At 33.5% G+C, this 17,962-nt stretch overlaps 1 protein-coding gene across 1 annotated transcript; it reads right to left on the bottom strand.

Moving 5' to 3' along the window:
• Positions 1-1,829: 1,829 nt before the first annotated feature.
• LOC143542151 (uncharacterized) lies at positions 1,830-2,240 on the bottom strand. Its single transcript, XM_077034812.1, has one exon. It carries the CDS (start codon positions 2,238-2,240, stop codon positions 1,830-1,832), a length of 411 nt encoding a protein of 136 aa, XP_076890927.1.
• Positions 2,241-17,962: the final 15,722 nt, after the last annotated feature.

Raw genomic sequence — 17,962 nt, 5'->3', positions numbered from 1 at the left:
CAACATTAATATTATTGAAAGGAAAATTGTTTTCACAGAAGACAACATCTTGATTTACTATAATTTTGCCACTTTGTACATCATATATTTTATATCCATTGATGCCTTGTAGATATCCCATAAAAACCCCTGGTCGCCCCCTTTCTTCAAATTTATCTTCATTAGTATTGGTGTTTTTGAAATAGACGAGACAACCAAATACCCGCATGTGATCATAACTAGGTTTCTGCTTGAAAATTAATTCATATGGGGGTTTTGTTACCAATAACCTTTGAGGGTAGGCGATTTATTATATGAGTGCCAGTTAAGATACATTCTCCCCAAACACGTTTTGGAAGGTTTGCTTCAAACCTTAAAGCCCTAGCTACATTCTCCCCAAACACGTTTTGGAAGGTTTGCTTCAAACCTTAAAGCCCTAGCTGTTTCAAGTAAATGTCTATGTTTTCTTTCAACAACCACGTGTTGGGGTGTATGAGGGCATGTGGTTTCAAGTAGAATCCCTTGCTTAGCATAAAAGTCGGTCATAGAATTAGATGTGAATTCACCCCATTATCACACCTAATTTTTTTTAATGGGCTTTACAAATTGAACTTCCACCATTTTATGAAAATCTATAAAACCATTTACTAACATCACTTTTATGTATGATAAGAAATACCCATACGGATATACTAAAATCATCGACTATTGTAAGGAAATAGTTTGCCCCAGAATAAGTTGGTATAGGATATCTACCCCAAATATCACAATGAATCAACTCAAAACAATCATTGGTTTTAATTGTACTAACGGAAAAGGGTAACCTAGTATGTTTCGCCCTTGCACAAGAATCACAAACTTTATTTTTATGTTCAACAGAAATATTTTGAAGAAAATCAGCCCAAGAAATCTTTTTTCTTGAGGCATAACCCAATCTTTTGTGCCATGTGTCAACAGTGGTCATCATGGCTCTTCTATCTTCTCCGATCATCCCATTCGGTACAATCCTCCCTTGCGTTTACCCGCACCAATCAATTTCCTCGAATGTAACCCCTGCATGACACAAAAAAGAACGTTACTGCACATTGAAGGTCATTACTCAATCATCCTACAGAAAGAAGATTGCAATTAAAATTTGGAACATAGAGAACGTTGTTGATTTTGACGCCTCCTGGAAGAGTATAATCGCCTCTTCCCTCAACGGGAATGGCCTCTCCGTTTGGTATAACAACAGGCGCCTCAAATGTGGTTTTTCTTTTTATTTTCAAGAAGAGCGATGTGATGGGTAATGTGCTCAGTGCAACCCGAATCGATAACCCATTCACCAATTTCGTTCCTCTTACCAGCCATGTTGGCAACACGTGTATTTTCTTCCATGTTACTTCCCGAAAAGTGTTTAACAAAAGTTTGGTACTATTCATTGGTTAGCCCAGGAACGGGACTGAAATCTATTTCAATACAGGCGGCCTTGAGCTTGGTCTTTTCGCCTTTAGTGCTTTCCGGTGGCCACCATTCCGGGTACCCAATAAGCCTGAAGCATCCTTCCCTTTTAGACCATCTCTTCCACAAAAATTGCAATGGTCAGTTTCTTTGCTTTCTTTCTTTGCCCTCGGAATAAACTTCTCTTTTGTCAAACCAAGAGGCCCATCACATTTAGTGAAAGCTTTGTATGTAGCGATTTCGTGCGTGGTCCTCTTATCAGCTGATATCGACCTCTGCTTTTCATCTTGATTAACCATATTGTATGCAGTTCCTAAAGTGGGTGTTGGTTTTATCGCCAAAATTTGGGCTTTAATTACCGTGAATTCCAAGTCTAACCCCATAAGAGATTCATGAAGTCTTGCTTTATCTTAGTGTTCTGTTAATCTTTTCCTAATACTACATGAACAACCACTGCAAGAATAGTGAGGAGTGGGCTGCACGGACTCTGCTTCATCCCACAAAGACCGTAACTTGGTGAAATATGCCGACACGAAAGCTCCCTCCTGTCGAGTGACTGCAATCTGTTGCCTTAATTCATAGGCTCTTGGAGCGTTTTCTTTCCTAAATCTCTCAAGGATATCCGACCAAATCTCTGTAGAGGTGTTAGCATATTTAACCCTGCTACGAATCGTTTTCTCCATGGCCGTAGTAAGCCATCCCTTTATCATTGCATCACACCGCATCCATGACATGTAATCAGGAGATGACGATTCTGGTTTCTTAAGGGTGGTCCCGTCAGTGAACCCTATCTTGTTTTTGGCGAATAAAAATTTTGTCATCTTTTGTGACCAATTAGTGTAATTATTGTCGGTGAGTAAATCATTGACATGTAGTTGTTTGGGATAACTAAAGGATGAATGTCGTAGGGTGAGGAACAATCGATGCTGGTGCCGAAACTGCTTCCAGGTTTTTCATTATCTCCGGTCATCGTAGCGAATGATGCCGGCGGCGTGAAAGAATCAAAGCTTTAGGGTTTTGAACAACTCTGATACCATATAAATATTGATGGAAATCAAGAGTATTCTTTCTATTATTGTTCTCATCATTCGGTTACAAAGGAATAAATAGAGAAGAGTTGGAGATAAATCTGGTAAACTCCTAAATCCAAGGAAACGTAAACGTAACAAAGAAGTAAGAAATCAAAAAAATAACTTTTAAATAAGAGGATTATCCTTTAGACCTGTTATGCTAAACAAGAACACGACACGATAACTAATCGTGTCATTTTTTCCAAACACGTGCTTGTTTAGTAACAGGTTAACTTGTTAAGACCTGTTAAGGGACCTATTTAAAGAGACAGCAAATAATGCACATGTCACGAAATTAAAGTTTTCAAAATTAGCATAAAAGTTTTAATTAATAGATAATCCATAACGTATTTAGAACAAAAAAACCACAAATCCATAACATACCTAAAACAAAAGATGACAAATCCATAACATACTTGAAACAAAAAAGCATAGAAACAAATCATAACATCCATAAAAAATATAATATCGGGTTCAAACGTGCATTAGTGAAATGCCTTCTAAGTATGACTTTAGGTTAAGACTTTAGGAGTGTATATATATTTAGTTTTTTAAAATAAAAATTTACGCAGGTTACTAAAAGGTTAACAGGTCTTTAACTGTTAGGACACAAATTTAAACACGTGTTAAAAACGTCGATCTGCTTAAGACATGAAACTGGTTAAACCCAAACCCAAACCTATTAAAACATGTGTAGTGTCGTGTTAATAGGTTCGTGCCATAAATTGACAGCCCTAAATATGTCTAATATGATTAAGTGGGTCATAATCATGTTAACCGAATACATAAGTCGTGTTAGGGATAATACATATCCAACCCAAAGGGAAGGCGACGAACCTATGCGAATTATTCCGAAAAGCCCATAAGTGTTAAAAAATTGTATATTTTCTATATATAATTTTGATTTAAAACACAAGTATGCAAAATGACTCATTGGCGCAAGGAAAGATTGATAGTCTATGAAATCAAATGTCATGGGCTCAATTTCCATTGCTGTTGTTTTTATTTTTAAAGAAAAAACTTTCCATTATGTTTTATATGAGCTATTTTAGTAACTTTTTTATTGTTGTTGTTGCTGTTGCTGTTGCTGTTGCTGATGCTGCTATCGTTGTCGTCGTTGTCATTGTTGTTGTTGGGCTTTAGAGCATTCTCAACCTATTCTCTAAAATTTTGTGAAGGAAATTTGTAAATTATATGGTAAAGTTATAAGTGGTTGTGAATAGATGAGAAAGAAAATATTATACGGGAAAGTTAAATTTGAGGTTTCACTATTCACACCGTATACTATTTTTAATATATTATAGAAAGTGGTTGTGAGTGAAGGTGATGTGCTAAAAGTAGTTAAAAATTTATTAACTAAAATTACGCTAATCTAAACACTAAGTAATAATTCTAAACTCTTAACTCAACTAAAACTATTAACCTGTAAGTGAGCCGGTCGACTCTAGTACAGCTAAATAAGTTCGGATATCGAACCTATGAGACTCTTTAAATTACGTAAACTAGCTAAATTAGACTTAACTACAGACACAGCTATTTATTACTATTTTGAGGGGGGTTTAGTGAAAACTAATTTTAAACTAATTAAGAAAAACAAATAAAATAAAAAAAAGACATTAAAGTGATTTGAAATCAGATGACGATAAAAAACCACCTAGGCTAGAATCCTCAAAGTTCAGTTATCAAATAATCAGAAAATGCTTCGTTATAGAACCGGGATCATAAAATAATCATTTAAAAGAAAACCCGAACAGGACCCCTAACCCTTCTCAAGAAGACACCTATGGATTTCTAGTAAATTCTTAAGAACATCGGTTTTAATATTAAACTTCCTTACGGTTATCTAATTAATTATGAACAAGTACCTTTATACGAAATCCTACCTAACATCACGGAAATCAACGGCAGTTTAATAAATTCATTCGACATTAATAGACAAAGTTGAAAAATCAAACCTAGACGGACTTCTTACTAAGAACTAAATCTAGCAATCTTAATCAACCAAGACCAATCAAATAACATATCACCCAGCTTTTAGGTTAGGAGCACGCTTTTATTTATTTGATTAACAATATTGTTTCTATGATCTTATTATTAATAAATCACAAACTGGTGAAGATTACACAGTAAATGACCTAACATAATCCTATTATATGACATGCAATCACCAAAGACTCCGTCAAATAAAACCACGCACTCATATGCATCAAATAAATAATATTAAACTCTTTACTAATTCATGAACCCATAATGAAAAGCAATCCCAATAAAATCAAACGTCAATCAAAGGTTCATCATAAGCCTAGGTGTTGTAAAGGGTTTAATCAACAATCATACTCAAGAACAAAAAAAATAAATAGGTTCAAATAATAAATTTATGACAAAAGTAATTAATTCAAACCAAATAATTTTGGATGAGTAAGAGTTAAACCCGAGCGCTCTCTGTTGACTTGCTACCCTCCAAACTATTGCCGGTTCCCAATAATTGTGAGAGCTCTAAAACCTCAATTTTCTTTTCTTTTTTTTCGTAGGTTCCTCCTCCTGTAGCCTCATAGAAAACCCTTTTTATTCTTGCGTACATCCAAAATAAAAGACCACCGACTTCATATGGGTTCTAAACCTTTTTTTTTAATGGGCTGTTTAAATAATTCAAACAATTCCATGCATTTAACTTTGTGATGTCACCTAGGTTCAAAACAAACCAAAAATTGTGTTTAATATTATATTTGAAGATTCAATTTAATATTCATACAAACTAAAATAGATTGTATGATAACTTTAAACGAAATGTATTAATAATCATAATAATTTATGTTGAGCTACAAAATTGTTGTTCTCAAAGAACTAAATATAATTCGTCTTTCCTTATTGTCTCAAGTTTAATAAAAATAGATTAAAATGTCATTTTCGTTCATATGATTTGACAAATGATGCGAATTTAGTTTAAAATGTTTATTTTTTGCATATGGACCCTCCACGTTTCTCAATTCTTACCAATTACATCCAAATTACTAACCTCGTTAAATATAATCGTTAAGTCAGAGGTAGACATGTCTTTTCACTATTTCTTTGTTATATGAGTAAAGTGCCAAAATCTTCCCTGAGGTTTGGTCATATTTGCGAATTTCGTCCAAAAATATTTTTTTTCGCAAGTAGACCCTCGATTTTTCCCAACCATTGCCAATTTCGTCCAAATTATTAACTCAGTCTAAATTCAACGTTAACTTATGGGTGTCACTGTCTTTTTACATGTTTGTTTACATTACTCTTATTATGTGTTTGTTTGATGACATATATTAGGGATGAGCTCGGTACCGTACGGTACCGACCGGTACCAGTACCGAAAATCCCGATCCCGAAAATCGCAAATGTTTGGTACCGTGACGTTATCGGTATTTGAGGTAAAATTCGGGAAATACCGGTACCGTACCGTACCAGTCCCGAAAACTCAAAACCTTGGTACCGATGGTACCAAATCGGTACTGGTACCAATCGGTACCGGTACCGATTTTGCTCATCCCTAACATATATAACATTTCACGATTCTTTTGTTTGAATCCAATATATTATCCGTTTGTTTATTCTTCTTTAGTTTTAGTCATATAAGGGGTTTAGCTCAGCATAATAATAATAACAATGTAAACAAATATGTAAAAGGACAGTAACACCCCTGAGTTAACGTTAAATTTAGACTGAGTTAACAAATTGGACGAAATTGGTAGCAGTTGGGAAACATCGGGGTCTAATTGCGAAAAAAAAATGTTTTTGGATGAAATTAGCAAATGTGACCAAACTTCAGGGACGATTTTGGCACTGTACTCATGTAATAAAGAAAAAGTGAAAAGACATGTCTACCCCTGAATTAATGATTTAATTTAACGGAGTTAGTGCCTTGGATGTAATTGGCAATAATTAGGAAATGTGGAGGGTCCATATATACAAACAATAAACTTTTTGGACTAAATTCGCATTATTTGCCAAACCACAATGACGAAAATGACACTTTACTCATAAAAACAACTCATTTTAGCTCGTTGACATTTGAGACCTTTAAAATTTGAATATGATCCAACTAAGAGTAAGATTGAAAAAAAACCTAGCTCAAAGTATTTAAAAGTGTAGAAAATATTTATTTAAAAATATATATAATTTAGACCACATCAAATATCCCCACACTTACTCTTTTTATTCGTCCCAGAAAAAAACATTTTGCAATGGAATCATAATGGGAAAATATGTTCTTAAAAACATATAGGTTATTTTAAAGCTCAAATAAACGTAAAAACTGCGATTGCCGATATTGCTATCACTTAAACCCAGCCAACAGCCTATCAAACCCCCACGCATATTAAGCATTTAAGTTCAAATGGTATAAAAAACTTATGGGCCTCACACCTTTTGAGTTACAGATCCACTTACCTCTTATCTCAAGCATAATAAAGACAATTAGAAACCGGGTTGAAGCAGATTGGTTCAATCTATCACCGTAAGATAAGTACCCGCTTAATGGTAAGAAGAAAATTCACTTAGTTGGAATTATGGATGATAGGTCAAGTGAGGTCGTACGAGCATGCTCTATATATTATTGGACTTTTCCTATATATTCTCTAAGAAAATATTTATTGACTAAAACTTTCGAGCCCCAATACTGTATCCTCAGAGTCACCATCCCCTTGGTAACACGTAAGCTCTTAGTCCCGTCTAGTTTGTGCACTTTTGGCCTCATTTTCTATTTTTGATAATTCTTTGGCATTTTTTATTACATAACTTTTCTCACTTTTAATTTTTGAGTAATTCGAATACTTTGTAATTTTTAATAACATATATTTTTTCTCTTTTTTTTTTAATTTTTTTTTCATTATGCAATTAGGCATATTTAACTTATAAATATATAACTAAAGACTAAAGCTCGTATAAAAATGGACAAGGTGGGACGCCACCGTTTATTTTCATAAAACGGAGTAGTGTGCAAATTTAAAGTCCATTTAATTCTAACCATCTTGGAGTAATCAACTTATGGTAATACTCCTTATGTCTTATCAAATTTTAGCTTCACTATCCCTCCAAAGGATGAGAACCCACAAATTCTAAGATTAATTAGGTTTGTTCAGAATATGCAATGGGAAATCTTTCAAGACTAGTTGGGCCTACTGACATATCCCAAGCTTAGTACGCTTTCTTTTATATTATCTTATATGTATTAGTAGTTTGAAAGACCAAATTCCGAATTTTCTATTATTTTCCATTTTTTTTGCAAAATTTTTCTAAAAATTTTCTGTTAAATTTTTGGGACATTTTTTTTTCTTCAAAAAATTTTATTTATTTATTTATTATTGTTTAAGCCTTTATTTACTTTTATTTTTATATATATATTTTTACATTTAGAACGTCAGCTCCTCATCCCTACACTTAAATTTCACATTGTCCTCAATGTAAGATAGGAAAAAGACAAAAATAAAATAAAATAAGGAAAATGGAACAGACTCCCCTGGTAATTAGCAATGGTCGTGTGTCGTGTTCCGTGCCCTCCAATTCAAAAGCAATCGGCAACATATGTTCAAATAACTGAATCTCTCACGAACGAAATCGAAAATCCTGAAGCAAGTGGCATCCCCACACTTGTTTAAAACCATAGCTAATCAATCATCTCATAAGCAACCCTTGAACAACCTGCAAGTAAGAAAAGCAACACCCACCAGAGCAAAGAAGTAAAACCAAAATAAAAATAAAAATAGAATACAAACATAGTACCGGGTTGCCTCCTGGGAAGCACTAAGTTTACAAAATAGTCTTCAGCCGAACTTGTTCCTAAAACCTCAATCAGGAGGCTTCTCCTTTATCCGCTTCCCATTAGTGCTCCTCAACACTCTTCTTTTACAATTATTTGGGAAGAAACTAATTTTCAAACTCATGTGGGCACAAAAATATGCATCCAGCTCGATCCACCAATTATTGAAATTCCGAGGATACGACAAATTCGTCACACTTTGATTCCTGAGTCTAGATATCCTCCTTCTTGGGCTCTTGATTTACGTGGTGATCCACGAATGAGTATTTCTAAAAACCGATCAGCTTCACCGTGTAGATACAGATGATGTTTCACATTGAGATGCGGTTCTTTATCTTCAACTCTTCATAATGAGATGTTTCCTCTTTGACATTTATTTTCTTAACCGGCTCCCCAAATAATAAAACTTCAAGCTCCTCAATATCTCTTTCAGGGTTAAAATCTCTCTCACCTATATCGGCTAAACCCACCAAATCTTCACCAAATTCATCCCTAAATTCATCCTCCTAAGAAGGAATACATTCCTCTATTTGATTCTCTAACCTAGCATCCTCAAACTCGATCATCGGCTCACTAAATTGTATTTGACTCTTTAAGCCCAGCCAAAAATCATCTATAATATTCGAAAGTGGTGCATTTACATTAATACTATAGATGACACCTAAGAAATCTATTAATATCTCTTCTGGATGTGGAATGTGATCCATCATCACGCCAGATAAGTCTTTACAACGGATAACATTCCCTATCTTATCAAACATCGGACAAAATTCGGGCTCATAGTAACACGCCATGAATATCACTGTAAAGATAAACTTAAACAGAAAAGGATCAGGGGCACCAGATAATAATGAAATAAACTATATATTAAAGAAATTAAACAAATTTAAAATAATTAAACTAAACCATATTAACCTAACTCCTACGACTCAAAACAGACTCGAAAAAAAATAAAAAAATAAAAAGAAAAACAGAATAAAAACTACTTAGACTCCTACGACTCAAAAACAAAACAAAATACAAATAGCACGTATGTATCAAGCAAGTCTAATCAAAGCTAATGAACATAATTCTAGACTCTTAACTTGACTAAAACTACTAACCGGAAAGTGAACCGGTCGACTCTAGTATAGCTAAATAAGTTCGGATATTGAACCCACGAGACTCTTTAAATTACGTAAACTTGCTAAATTAGACTTAAATACAGACATGGCTATTTATTTATTACTATTTTGAAGGGGGTTTAGTGAAAATTAATTTTAAACTAATTAAGAAAAACAAATAAAATAAACAAAAGACAATTAAAGTGATTTGAAATCAGATGACAATGAAAAACCACCTAGGCTAGAATCCCCAAAGTTCAGTTATCAAATAATCAGAAAATGCTTCGTTATGGAACCGGGATCATAAAATATTCATTTAAAAGAAAACCCGAATAGGACCCTTGACCTTTCTCAAGAAGACACCTATGGATTTCTAGTAAATTCTTAAGAACACCGGTTTTAATATTAAACTTCCTTATGGTTATCTAATTAATTATGAACGAGTACCTTTATATGAAATCCTACCTAACAGCGCGGAAATCAACGGCAGTTTAATACATTCATTCGACATTAATAGACAAAGTTGAAAAATCAAACCTAGACGAACTCCTTACGAAGAACTAAATCTAGCAATCTTAATCAACCAACATCTATCAAATAACATATCACCTTACAGCTTTTTAGGTTAGTAGCACACTTTTATTTATTTGATTTACAATATTGTTTCTATAATCTTATTATTAATCTATCACAAACTAGTTAAGAACACACAGTAAATGACCTAACATAATCCTATTATATGACATGCAATCACCAAAGACTCCGTCAAATAAAACCACGCACTCATATGCATCAAATAAATAATATTAAACTCTTTACTGATTCATGAACCCATAATGAAAAGCAATCCCAATAAAATCAAACGTCAATCAAAGGTTTATCATAAGCCTAGGTGTTGTAAAGGGTTTAATCAACAACCATACTCAAGAACAAAAGAAAATAAATAGGTTCAAATAATAAATTCATAACAAAAGTAATAAATTCAAACCAAATAATAAGAATGTTTGGATGAGCAAGAGTTAAACTCGAGTGCTCCCAGTTGACTTGCTACCCTCCAAACTATTGCTGGTCCCCAATAATTCTGAGAGCTCTAAAACCTCAATTTTCTTTTTTTTCGTAGGTTCCTCCTCTTGTAGCCTCATAGAAAACCCTTTTTATTCTTGCGTACATCCAAAATAAAAGACCACCGACTTCATACGGGCTCTAAACCGTTTTTTTAATGGGCCGTCTAAATAATTCAAACAATTCCATGCATTCAACTTTGTGACGTCACCTATGTTCAAAACAAACCAAAAATTGTGTTTAATATTATACTTTAAGATTCAATTTAATATTCATGCAGACTAAAATAGATTGCATGATAACTTTAAACAAACTGTATTAATAATCATAATAAATTATGTTGAGCTACAAAATTGTTGTTCTCAAAATAGTAAATATAATTCGTCTTGGCTCATTGTCTCAAGTTTAATAAAAATAACTCATTTTAGGTCGTTGACATTTGAGACCTTTAAAATTTAAATATGATCCAACTAAGAGCAAGATTGAACAAAAACCTAGCCCAAAATTTTTAAAAGTGTAGGAAGTATTTATTTAAATATATATATAATTTAGACAACATCAGAAGAAGGGAGAAATGATAATGATAAAAGTATAAAAATGTATTATTTAATTGAAAATGAGAGAGAAACTGTGGTGATTTTTAGTATAATTATATGATATATATGGATATTGATATGGGCTAAATTCTATTAAATATTATAAGTATTTCCAATACTTTTGAGTAAGTTCAGAGTTGTTTTTATTTAATATTATCTCTAATTGGTTCATATTTTGATTTTTGCTGTTTTAAAAGACACCGTGCTAAATTAAAGTGATTTATTAAACTTGAGATTCATGGGTAAAACTTACACAAATTTTATCGTCATGGTTATCCTTTTTTCATTTTACTTGGCTGTACTTTGATAATGAAGCAAGTTTTAGTGTTAAAAATAAATTATTAATTATTTATTAAATTGAGTTAACTAATTGAAGCTAATAATGAAGTGATGCAATGTTAAATTAACTGATTGATGTTGGTACATCTTGAAATTGAGTTTATTATGTGAGTTGATTTTCATAATACATTATTTGTGCAGGAAAGCCAATAGTAGAAATATGGGTCCATGACTTTAAAAAACGGGTATGTTACGGGCACATGAATAAATGTATTAGCATCCCAAAATATGAAGATAAAAAGAAAAGGTTTTAACTTATTGAGAGGGGCGTCGGCAATTATTAAGAGGACTTTGAACTGGCTGCTGACGCGAGGGTGTGGCATCCCTGGGGACGGAACAACATAAGAAAAAAGAGAGAAGAGAGCAAAAGAGATTGTTTCGATTGGAAGACGTTCGGGTTCAACTCATCAAACATCATTATAATTTTCAGTTTTAATTTATTATTATCATTATGAATTAATTGTTTGAGCCAGATTATTTTGTTTTGTTGTTGGGTATGAATTATGATTGTTGGTTGAACTCCTAGTTACCTAGGTTTTTAATGATTACTTTGTGATTTGCGGATATTATCTTGGTTTCTAATGTTGGATTAATGCTAAAGTAAAAAATCTTTTTACAATTGATTTCACGTGCTTGTGTATCTACTTTTGATTTACTATTGATTTTTGTTCCGCATGTGTCTTTTTGAATATCTTTTAGTTATAGATGAATGTTTAGGTCGCTTATTATGTGTTTATGAATATTTTATGGTTTTATTAGATGTAGTAATCCATATGAATATTAGTTGGTGATTTGTTAGAGCTTTATATTCTACTTATCTAGAGACTGAGAGGTAATAAATAGTCGAATTGTCCTTGGGATTGGGTGTTTATGCTAGAACGTCCTGACAAAGGTTTCCTAGATTTCTCTGGTTTCATTGTAATTCCCTATCTTATCGACGGTTCTTAGGTTACCCCTTGCACTTTAGGGTGTATTAAGATAGTGAGACCGATAGGTAATATATGTTTTAGGGTACTTACTGTTCTTAGAGAGACTGACAGGTAATCTGACTAACCGGTAAGTTTGCACGCCTTTTAGGGTTTCCTTTTAGGTCACACCCGGAAAATAATCACGGATCCACTAGGTTGTCTAAGGGTGTCGTATTTTAAGATCCCAGTTCTATCATAGTTCCCATATCTGAGAGAGATCCAAGATTCACAAGTAGGATTCTAAACCTAGGTAGTGCTTCTCCTATCATTGAGTTCATCTAGATCATCGAGTTAAATTCTGTTAGTGTCAGTGCCATTTTAAGTATTCTTTAGTTTATAGTTAATAAATAAAAAAAACATAAAAATCAATTAAATTTATTTAATTAAGTTATTAGTCAGAGTCTAATTTAGGTGTCGCTAGTATCCTTTGGGTTCGATATCCCGGACTTCATTAGACTTTACTACAGTTGATAGGTACACTTGTCTGTCTAGTGGTCAAGCATTAAGATAGTCTAGATTTATAAATTTAAAACTAGAGTGTCTAGTGTCTAGGTTAGGTTAAGTTTTTATAGACCGCTTTCAGTACATCAGATATATGGTAGGGAACTTAATGTAAATGCTCCAACTCAATTAGTAAAATTGCCAAATTATTTATTACATAATTAGAAATATGATTTCAGAGACCTTTTTTTATGCTCGTCCCAAACATCGAAATTTTACTGGATTCTTAAAGACGGCCCTGGGTATATGTCTAATATTATTTTCGGGTTGTGTTAAGGTCAATCCATCAACCATTCTACACGATCAATTTAACACTTCTAGTTGGTTTAACATGACATTTAACACTTCCAGTTGGTTTTTTCCCACCAACCAAATATTTATATTACTTATACTAGTTTTAGAGCCCGTGTTATACACATGATAATTCAAATTATAAAATTACAAGTAACACAAATAATTACATAGCGTATATGAAAAAAAATGTATTACATCTATGCTTGTATCTATACTATGTGTACATAAATTGATTTTATTTATATTACAAAATGATTTTTTTAAATGAACTTAATAAAAAAATACCCGTGCAAAAATGTACCCGAGAATCATCTTTCTATTGAAAAATTCATTCTCGCTGTCATATATATATATATATATATATATATATATATATATATATATATATATAATTGAAACAATTTTGGTTATGAACCAATTTCGGAAATAAGACCTCTCATACGATAGTAGTTCTAACCACTCAGCCTAAATACAAAATGAGCGTTACCTTTATTGATATATTTCTCAATTTACCACCAAACCAAACAAAGGAAAGTAGAATATTAAATTGTAACGATAATGTTCTTCAGGAACTATGTTTTTTTGAGCTACACCATGAAAAAGATTTTGGTAAGTTTCAAAGTGCTTCTCGACTTTGTCATAATGGCAATATAAAAAATAACATGCTAACCCATTCAATTTTGTGAATATTTTGTTTCATTCGAGCATAGTTTTGCATGACATGTTTCCCATACAATGTTTTGATCACCATTGAAGAAAAAATTAATGTTGATATAAATATTTCAAATATGATAAAAGTTAAAAGCATTTATAGATAATCTTTTCTTAAATTTTAATAGTAAAAGAAAAATACTCAATTTGTCAAATCCAGAACCTTTTGATTATTTCAAAAAATGCCCTTAAAAATAATTTTGAAACCCGAATCATATATAAAATTCTAACTTTCATACTTTTAACATTTTCAAGTCAACACTTTGAACCCGTAACAAATTTGACAACAAATCTAGTTTGCATTATCAAACTTTTAAAAATACTCAAAATTTTCATTTTTGACCCGTAACAAATTTTGACCTAAATACTTATACCAAACAATTTATTTAACAACTTTTGACTCATAAAATCAAATTTAGGTTTCACAACAAATCCGAAACAATTTTCATTCGAGAAACATAATTTGTTGTTGATTTTTGGAATTCACCAAGTATTTTGAAATATAAAGTAAACTAATATGTTAATATTTATATTTATAAAAATATATAGATGTTATATAAATATAGTTTAAAAGGAAAGTGAATAATAATTGATCTATTACATATATATTAGTTTTGGAGGGAAAAAATTGCGAGAATTAACCAAAAAATGACAAGTGTCTACATTTATTTTACATTATTAGAATAGGTAGATTTAATTTATATTAATGAGTAATGAATGCAATAGAATTTTACCAGGAAAATTCCCAAAATATTCCATTTTAAGAGAGAGATTCTAGTTATATCATTCCAAAATTCAAATTCCATATTTGTCTCTTTATTAGCTCGTCGTCGCCTCTACGTTAAGAGTTCGAGACGACATGCTTATTAACTCACCATCTCCCCGCCATGTAGCTCAAAACCCGTCGTCTCACCGTCATGTTAGTTCAAAACTCGTCGTCTCCTCACCATGTTAGCTAAAAATAATTCTACCTTGTCTTACTAAAAACATGGATCCTAAACTAATTTAAAAAAAATTAAATGATTTTAATTTTATTGGTTTTTAAATTCTTGCATATAGGATTTTGGATAATAAAACGATTAAGAAACTAATGCTTACCATCAAAATCATTTTATGATACAATTTTTTAAATAACAAAATTTATTAAATTTAATGTTTAAGCTAACATGGCGGGGAGATGACGAGTTTTGAGCTAACATGGCAAGTAGAGGCAACGAGTTTTGAGCTAACATGATGGTGAGACGACGAGTTTTGAGCTAACATGGCAGGGAGACGACGAGTTAAGAAGCATGTCGTCTCAAACTCCTAAAGTAGAGGGGACGACATGTTAGTAGATGGAATTTAAATTTTATGGTGACATCTTTGAAATCTATCTATAAAAAAGGAACACTTTGTGAATATTTCCTTTTCACCAATGCATCAATTTTTACAAAGTGCCTCATTTCTGCCTAGAACGCCACATGCCATGAAGTGATAACTAAAATAGTTCTTGTAAATAAAAAGCTGATAAAGGAGCATGTTTGATATTGTTGATTTTATGAAAAGTGTTGCACGCATTGATACCAAGTTTACAAACATGGACACACGCGGAATATATTAGTTTTAAAAATTAACTCTTTTTTAAAAGGCCGATAATATTAAAACAAAAAAGGAGAGCACTTAGAAGAGACGACAAGACCATGTATCGTAGAGGGGCCACATTGAGAGGGAAGCTATTCTGATACGTGACGCCACGTTATTGTGGGACAATTTTCAGTTTTTAAAGTATCGTGGTTTGTAGCTCAATACAGTTTCATCACATCGCCACGTCATTTTATTTATTTATCTTTTTATAACTAAACTAAACAAATAAAACTTCATTAAATTAAATAAATAAAATACATTAAAATTAAAAAAACAAATATTAAAATAAAATGGCACTTAACTCAATAAAAAAAGTATATAATAAAAATTAGAATTAAAAACACTAAAACTAAAAACTAATGTCATAGCCGTATATTTCCCGTATTTTTTGTTTTCGTTTTTCTTCCAATTCTTTGGTTGCTTCGGTTTCGCCGAGTGAGCGCAAGAACTGGATGTCTCGTTCCATTTGCCGCAATCTATATGAATCGGCAAACTGTGCATTGGCTTCGGTGTTAGCACGGATAGTAGCGTGACGGTCCAGACTCTCGGTCTCAAAACGGCCGAACATATCTCATTGTTGCTCCACGTCTTCGTGAGTCCCTCGTCGGCTTGTGCCGATGATGAGCCTGCACATTTTCCCCTTGTTTCTACTTCGTTTCCCTGGAGTCGAGGGAACTCTTGTACGTCGCCGTCCCCTAAATTAACCTCGTCTTCGTCAACGAGGTCGAAGTTACGAGCATCGAAGCCGGATACAGGTGTGCTTGGATTTGTGGAGGACAAGGTATTCGACCTTTTTGACGGTTAGGATGATGTGCCGGATCGTCGAGTGACAGGGACGGTGGGTAATTCGAGCCAATTCGGGTAATTCCGAAGATGCTCCCAACAACTGAAGAACTTAATGGCCCCCCTTGCCCATGAGCTCAATATTTTGTTAACGCTCTTTGATGGATGCCGGCATCGTTTTTGCTGCTACCCTAGTTGCTAGTGCTCAATCAGTTGTAGATCCCACAGAATATTGGCAGGTTGTGTTTATAACCCTCAAATAGGCTTCAACAACTTCTTTACCTCACCAATCCGACCTCGTGCCCGAGAGCTCGACACAATTTTCAAATTATTTCGTCAAAATATTCCATGTCTTTGAAAGTTGGCAACAATTAAAATTATTTATACAATTAGTGTTAACTTAAAAAAAATACTTACTAAAATGAAAAAAAAAATAATAATAAAAGTTTACTGGCATCGGGATCCTCCAAAATGACCACCCAAGAATGTGTGAGAAATACTTCCTCCTCCTCATCAGTCCACGATATGTATTGTCTTCCCACCGCCGGCTCCTCCGGGGCCTTCCTTTGTGTTTACAAAGCTTTCGGCTTGAACAAGCACCCCACTCTGGTTGACTCTTCGGCACAGAATCCGGTTGGTTTGACCTGAACACCGGTGTCGTGTTTTGGGGGTTGAGCAAATTGGCGTACATGCCAAATTGCGTGTCGAAAAAATTATTTGAAAGGTTGGGAGCAAATTGGAAGTTTATATTTTGTTGAGGGGGATTGTTTGGGTTGGGAAAAGGAAAGGGATAGTTTAGGGGAGGTTGGTTTCGTGTGGTAACACCTAGTTCCAATAAATAATAAATAAAATGTTACGAGTTTATTTAGTTGACGTGTCGTTAGATGTTGTTAAATTAATTAAAATAATATGTAGGTAGTGGATAAAGTTAAGAAGGATTAATGGACTTAAGAATGATTTGGGCCTAAAAGCCTTTACATTTTGCCTATTTAAACCCCTAAACCCTAGATTTCCATTCTTATCATTCCACCATCATCATTCCAATCATTGTACACACAACCAAACACAACAAAGACCCCCTGGACACCAAATATTTCCAATTCATCCATCATAGATCTAGCTCAACCACACCAAAAGGTAACGATTTATGTTCATTTTCGTTTCATTTCTTGATCAAGTTTGATAACAAACGAGTTAAAGACTAAAAGCGAACCAAATCAAATAAAGATAAAAAAGCTTCAACAAATCAAACAAATAACAATTACAAGGAATTTGACAAGAGAAGATAAATAATGCAAATAATAATAAAGTGTAACAGCCTGAGGCTATCACCACCGTGACAGAGGCTCGGTGCAAGCGAAATTCCAGCGATTTGAATCTCGTTTCCGGCGAACAATGGTCAGACACGAAACCCGAGGTTCAACCCCTTAAACCAGATCCAAACCCAACTGCCAACCATGACCTCGAACCAAACCCAAACCTAACAAGCCGGTGCGACGAAACTGAACCTGAACCTGAACCCGATCTGAGTTAACTCCTTATGCGACATGCAAAAATCCTTATGCGAAAGTACCGTGTGACGCGAAATTCCGTGCGAACTCGAATGCGAAGACTCCCGTGCGAACTATTGTGAGGCGAAGCAAGTAGAGATATACCGACCTTCCGATGGCTTTCGTTGGGGTTGTCAAGGTGGTTGGAAATGGAA

The sequence above is a fragment of the Bidens hawaiensis genome, unplaced genomic scaffold (genome assembly GCF_021521415.1).
Source record: "Bidens hawaiensis isolate Kalapana, Puna unplaced genomic scaffold, B.hawaiensis_p1.1 tig00012785_1, whole genome shotgun sequence".
Classification (NCBI taxonomy): Eukaryota; Viridiplantae; Streptophyta; class Magnoliopsida; order Asterales; family Asteraceae; genus Bidens; species Bidens hawaiensis.
Note: the sequence above shows the minus strand (reverse complement) of the source record. Positions and strands in the feature narration are given on the sequence as shown.

What these genes read in the sequence shown, in the direction of transcription:
- LOC143542151 (XM_077034812.1), bottom strand. Translation starts at nt 2,240, where the DNA reads ATGACAAAATTTTTATTCGCCAAAAACAAGATAGGGTTCACTGACGGG.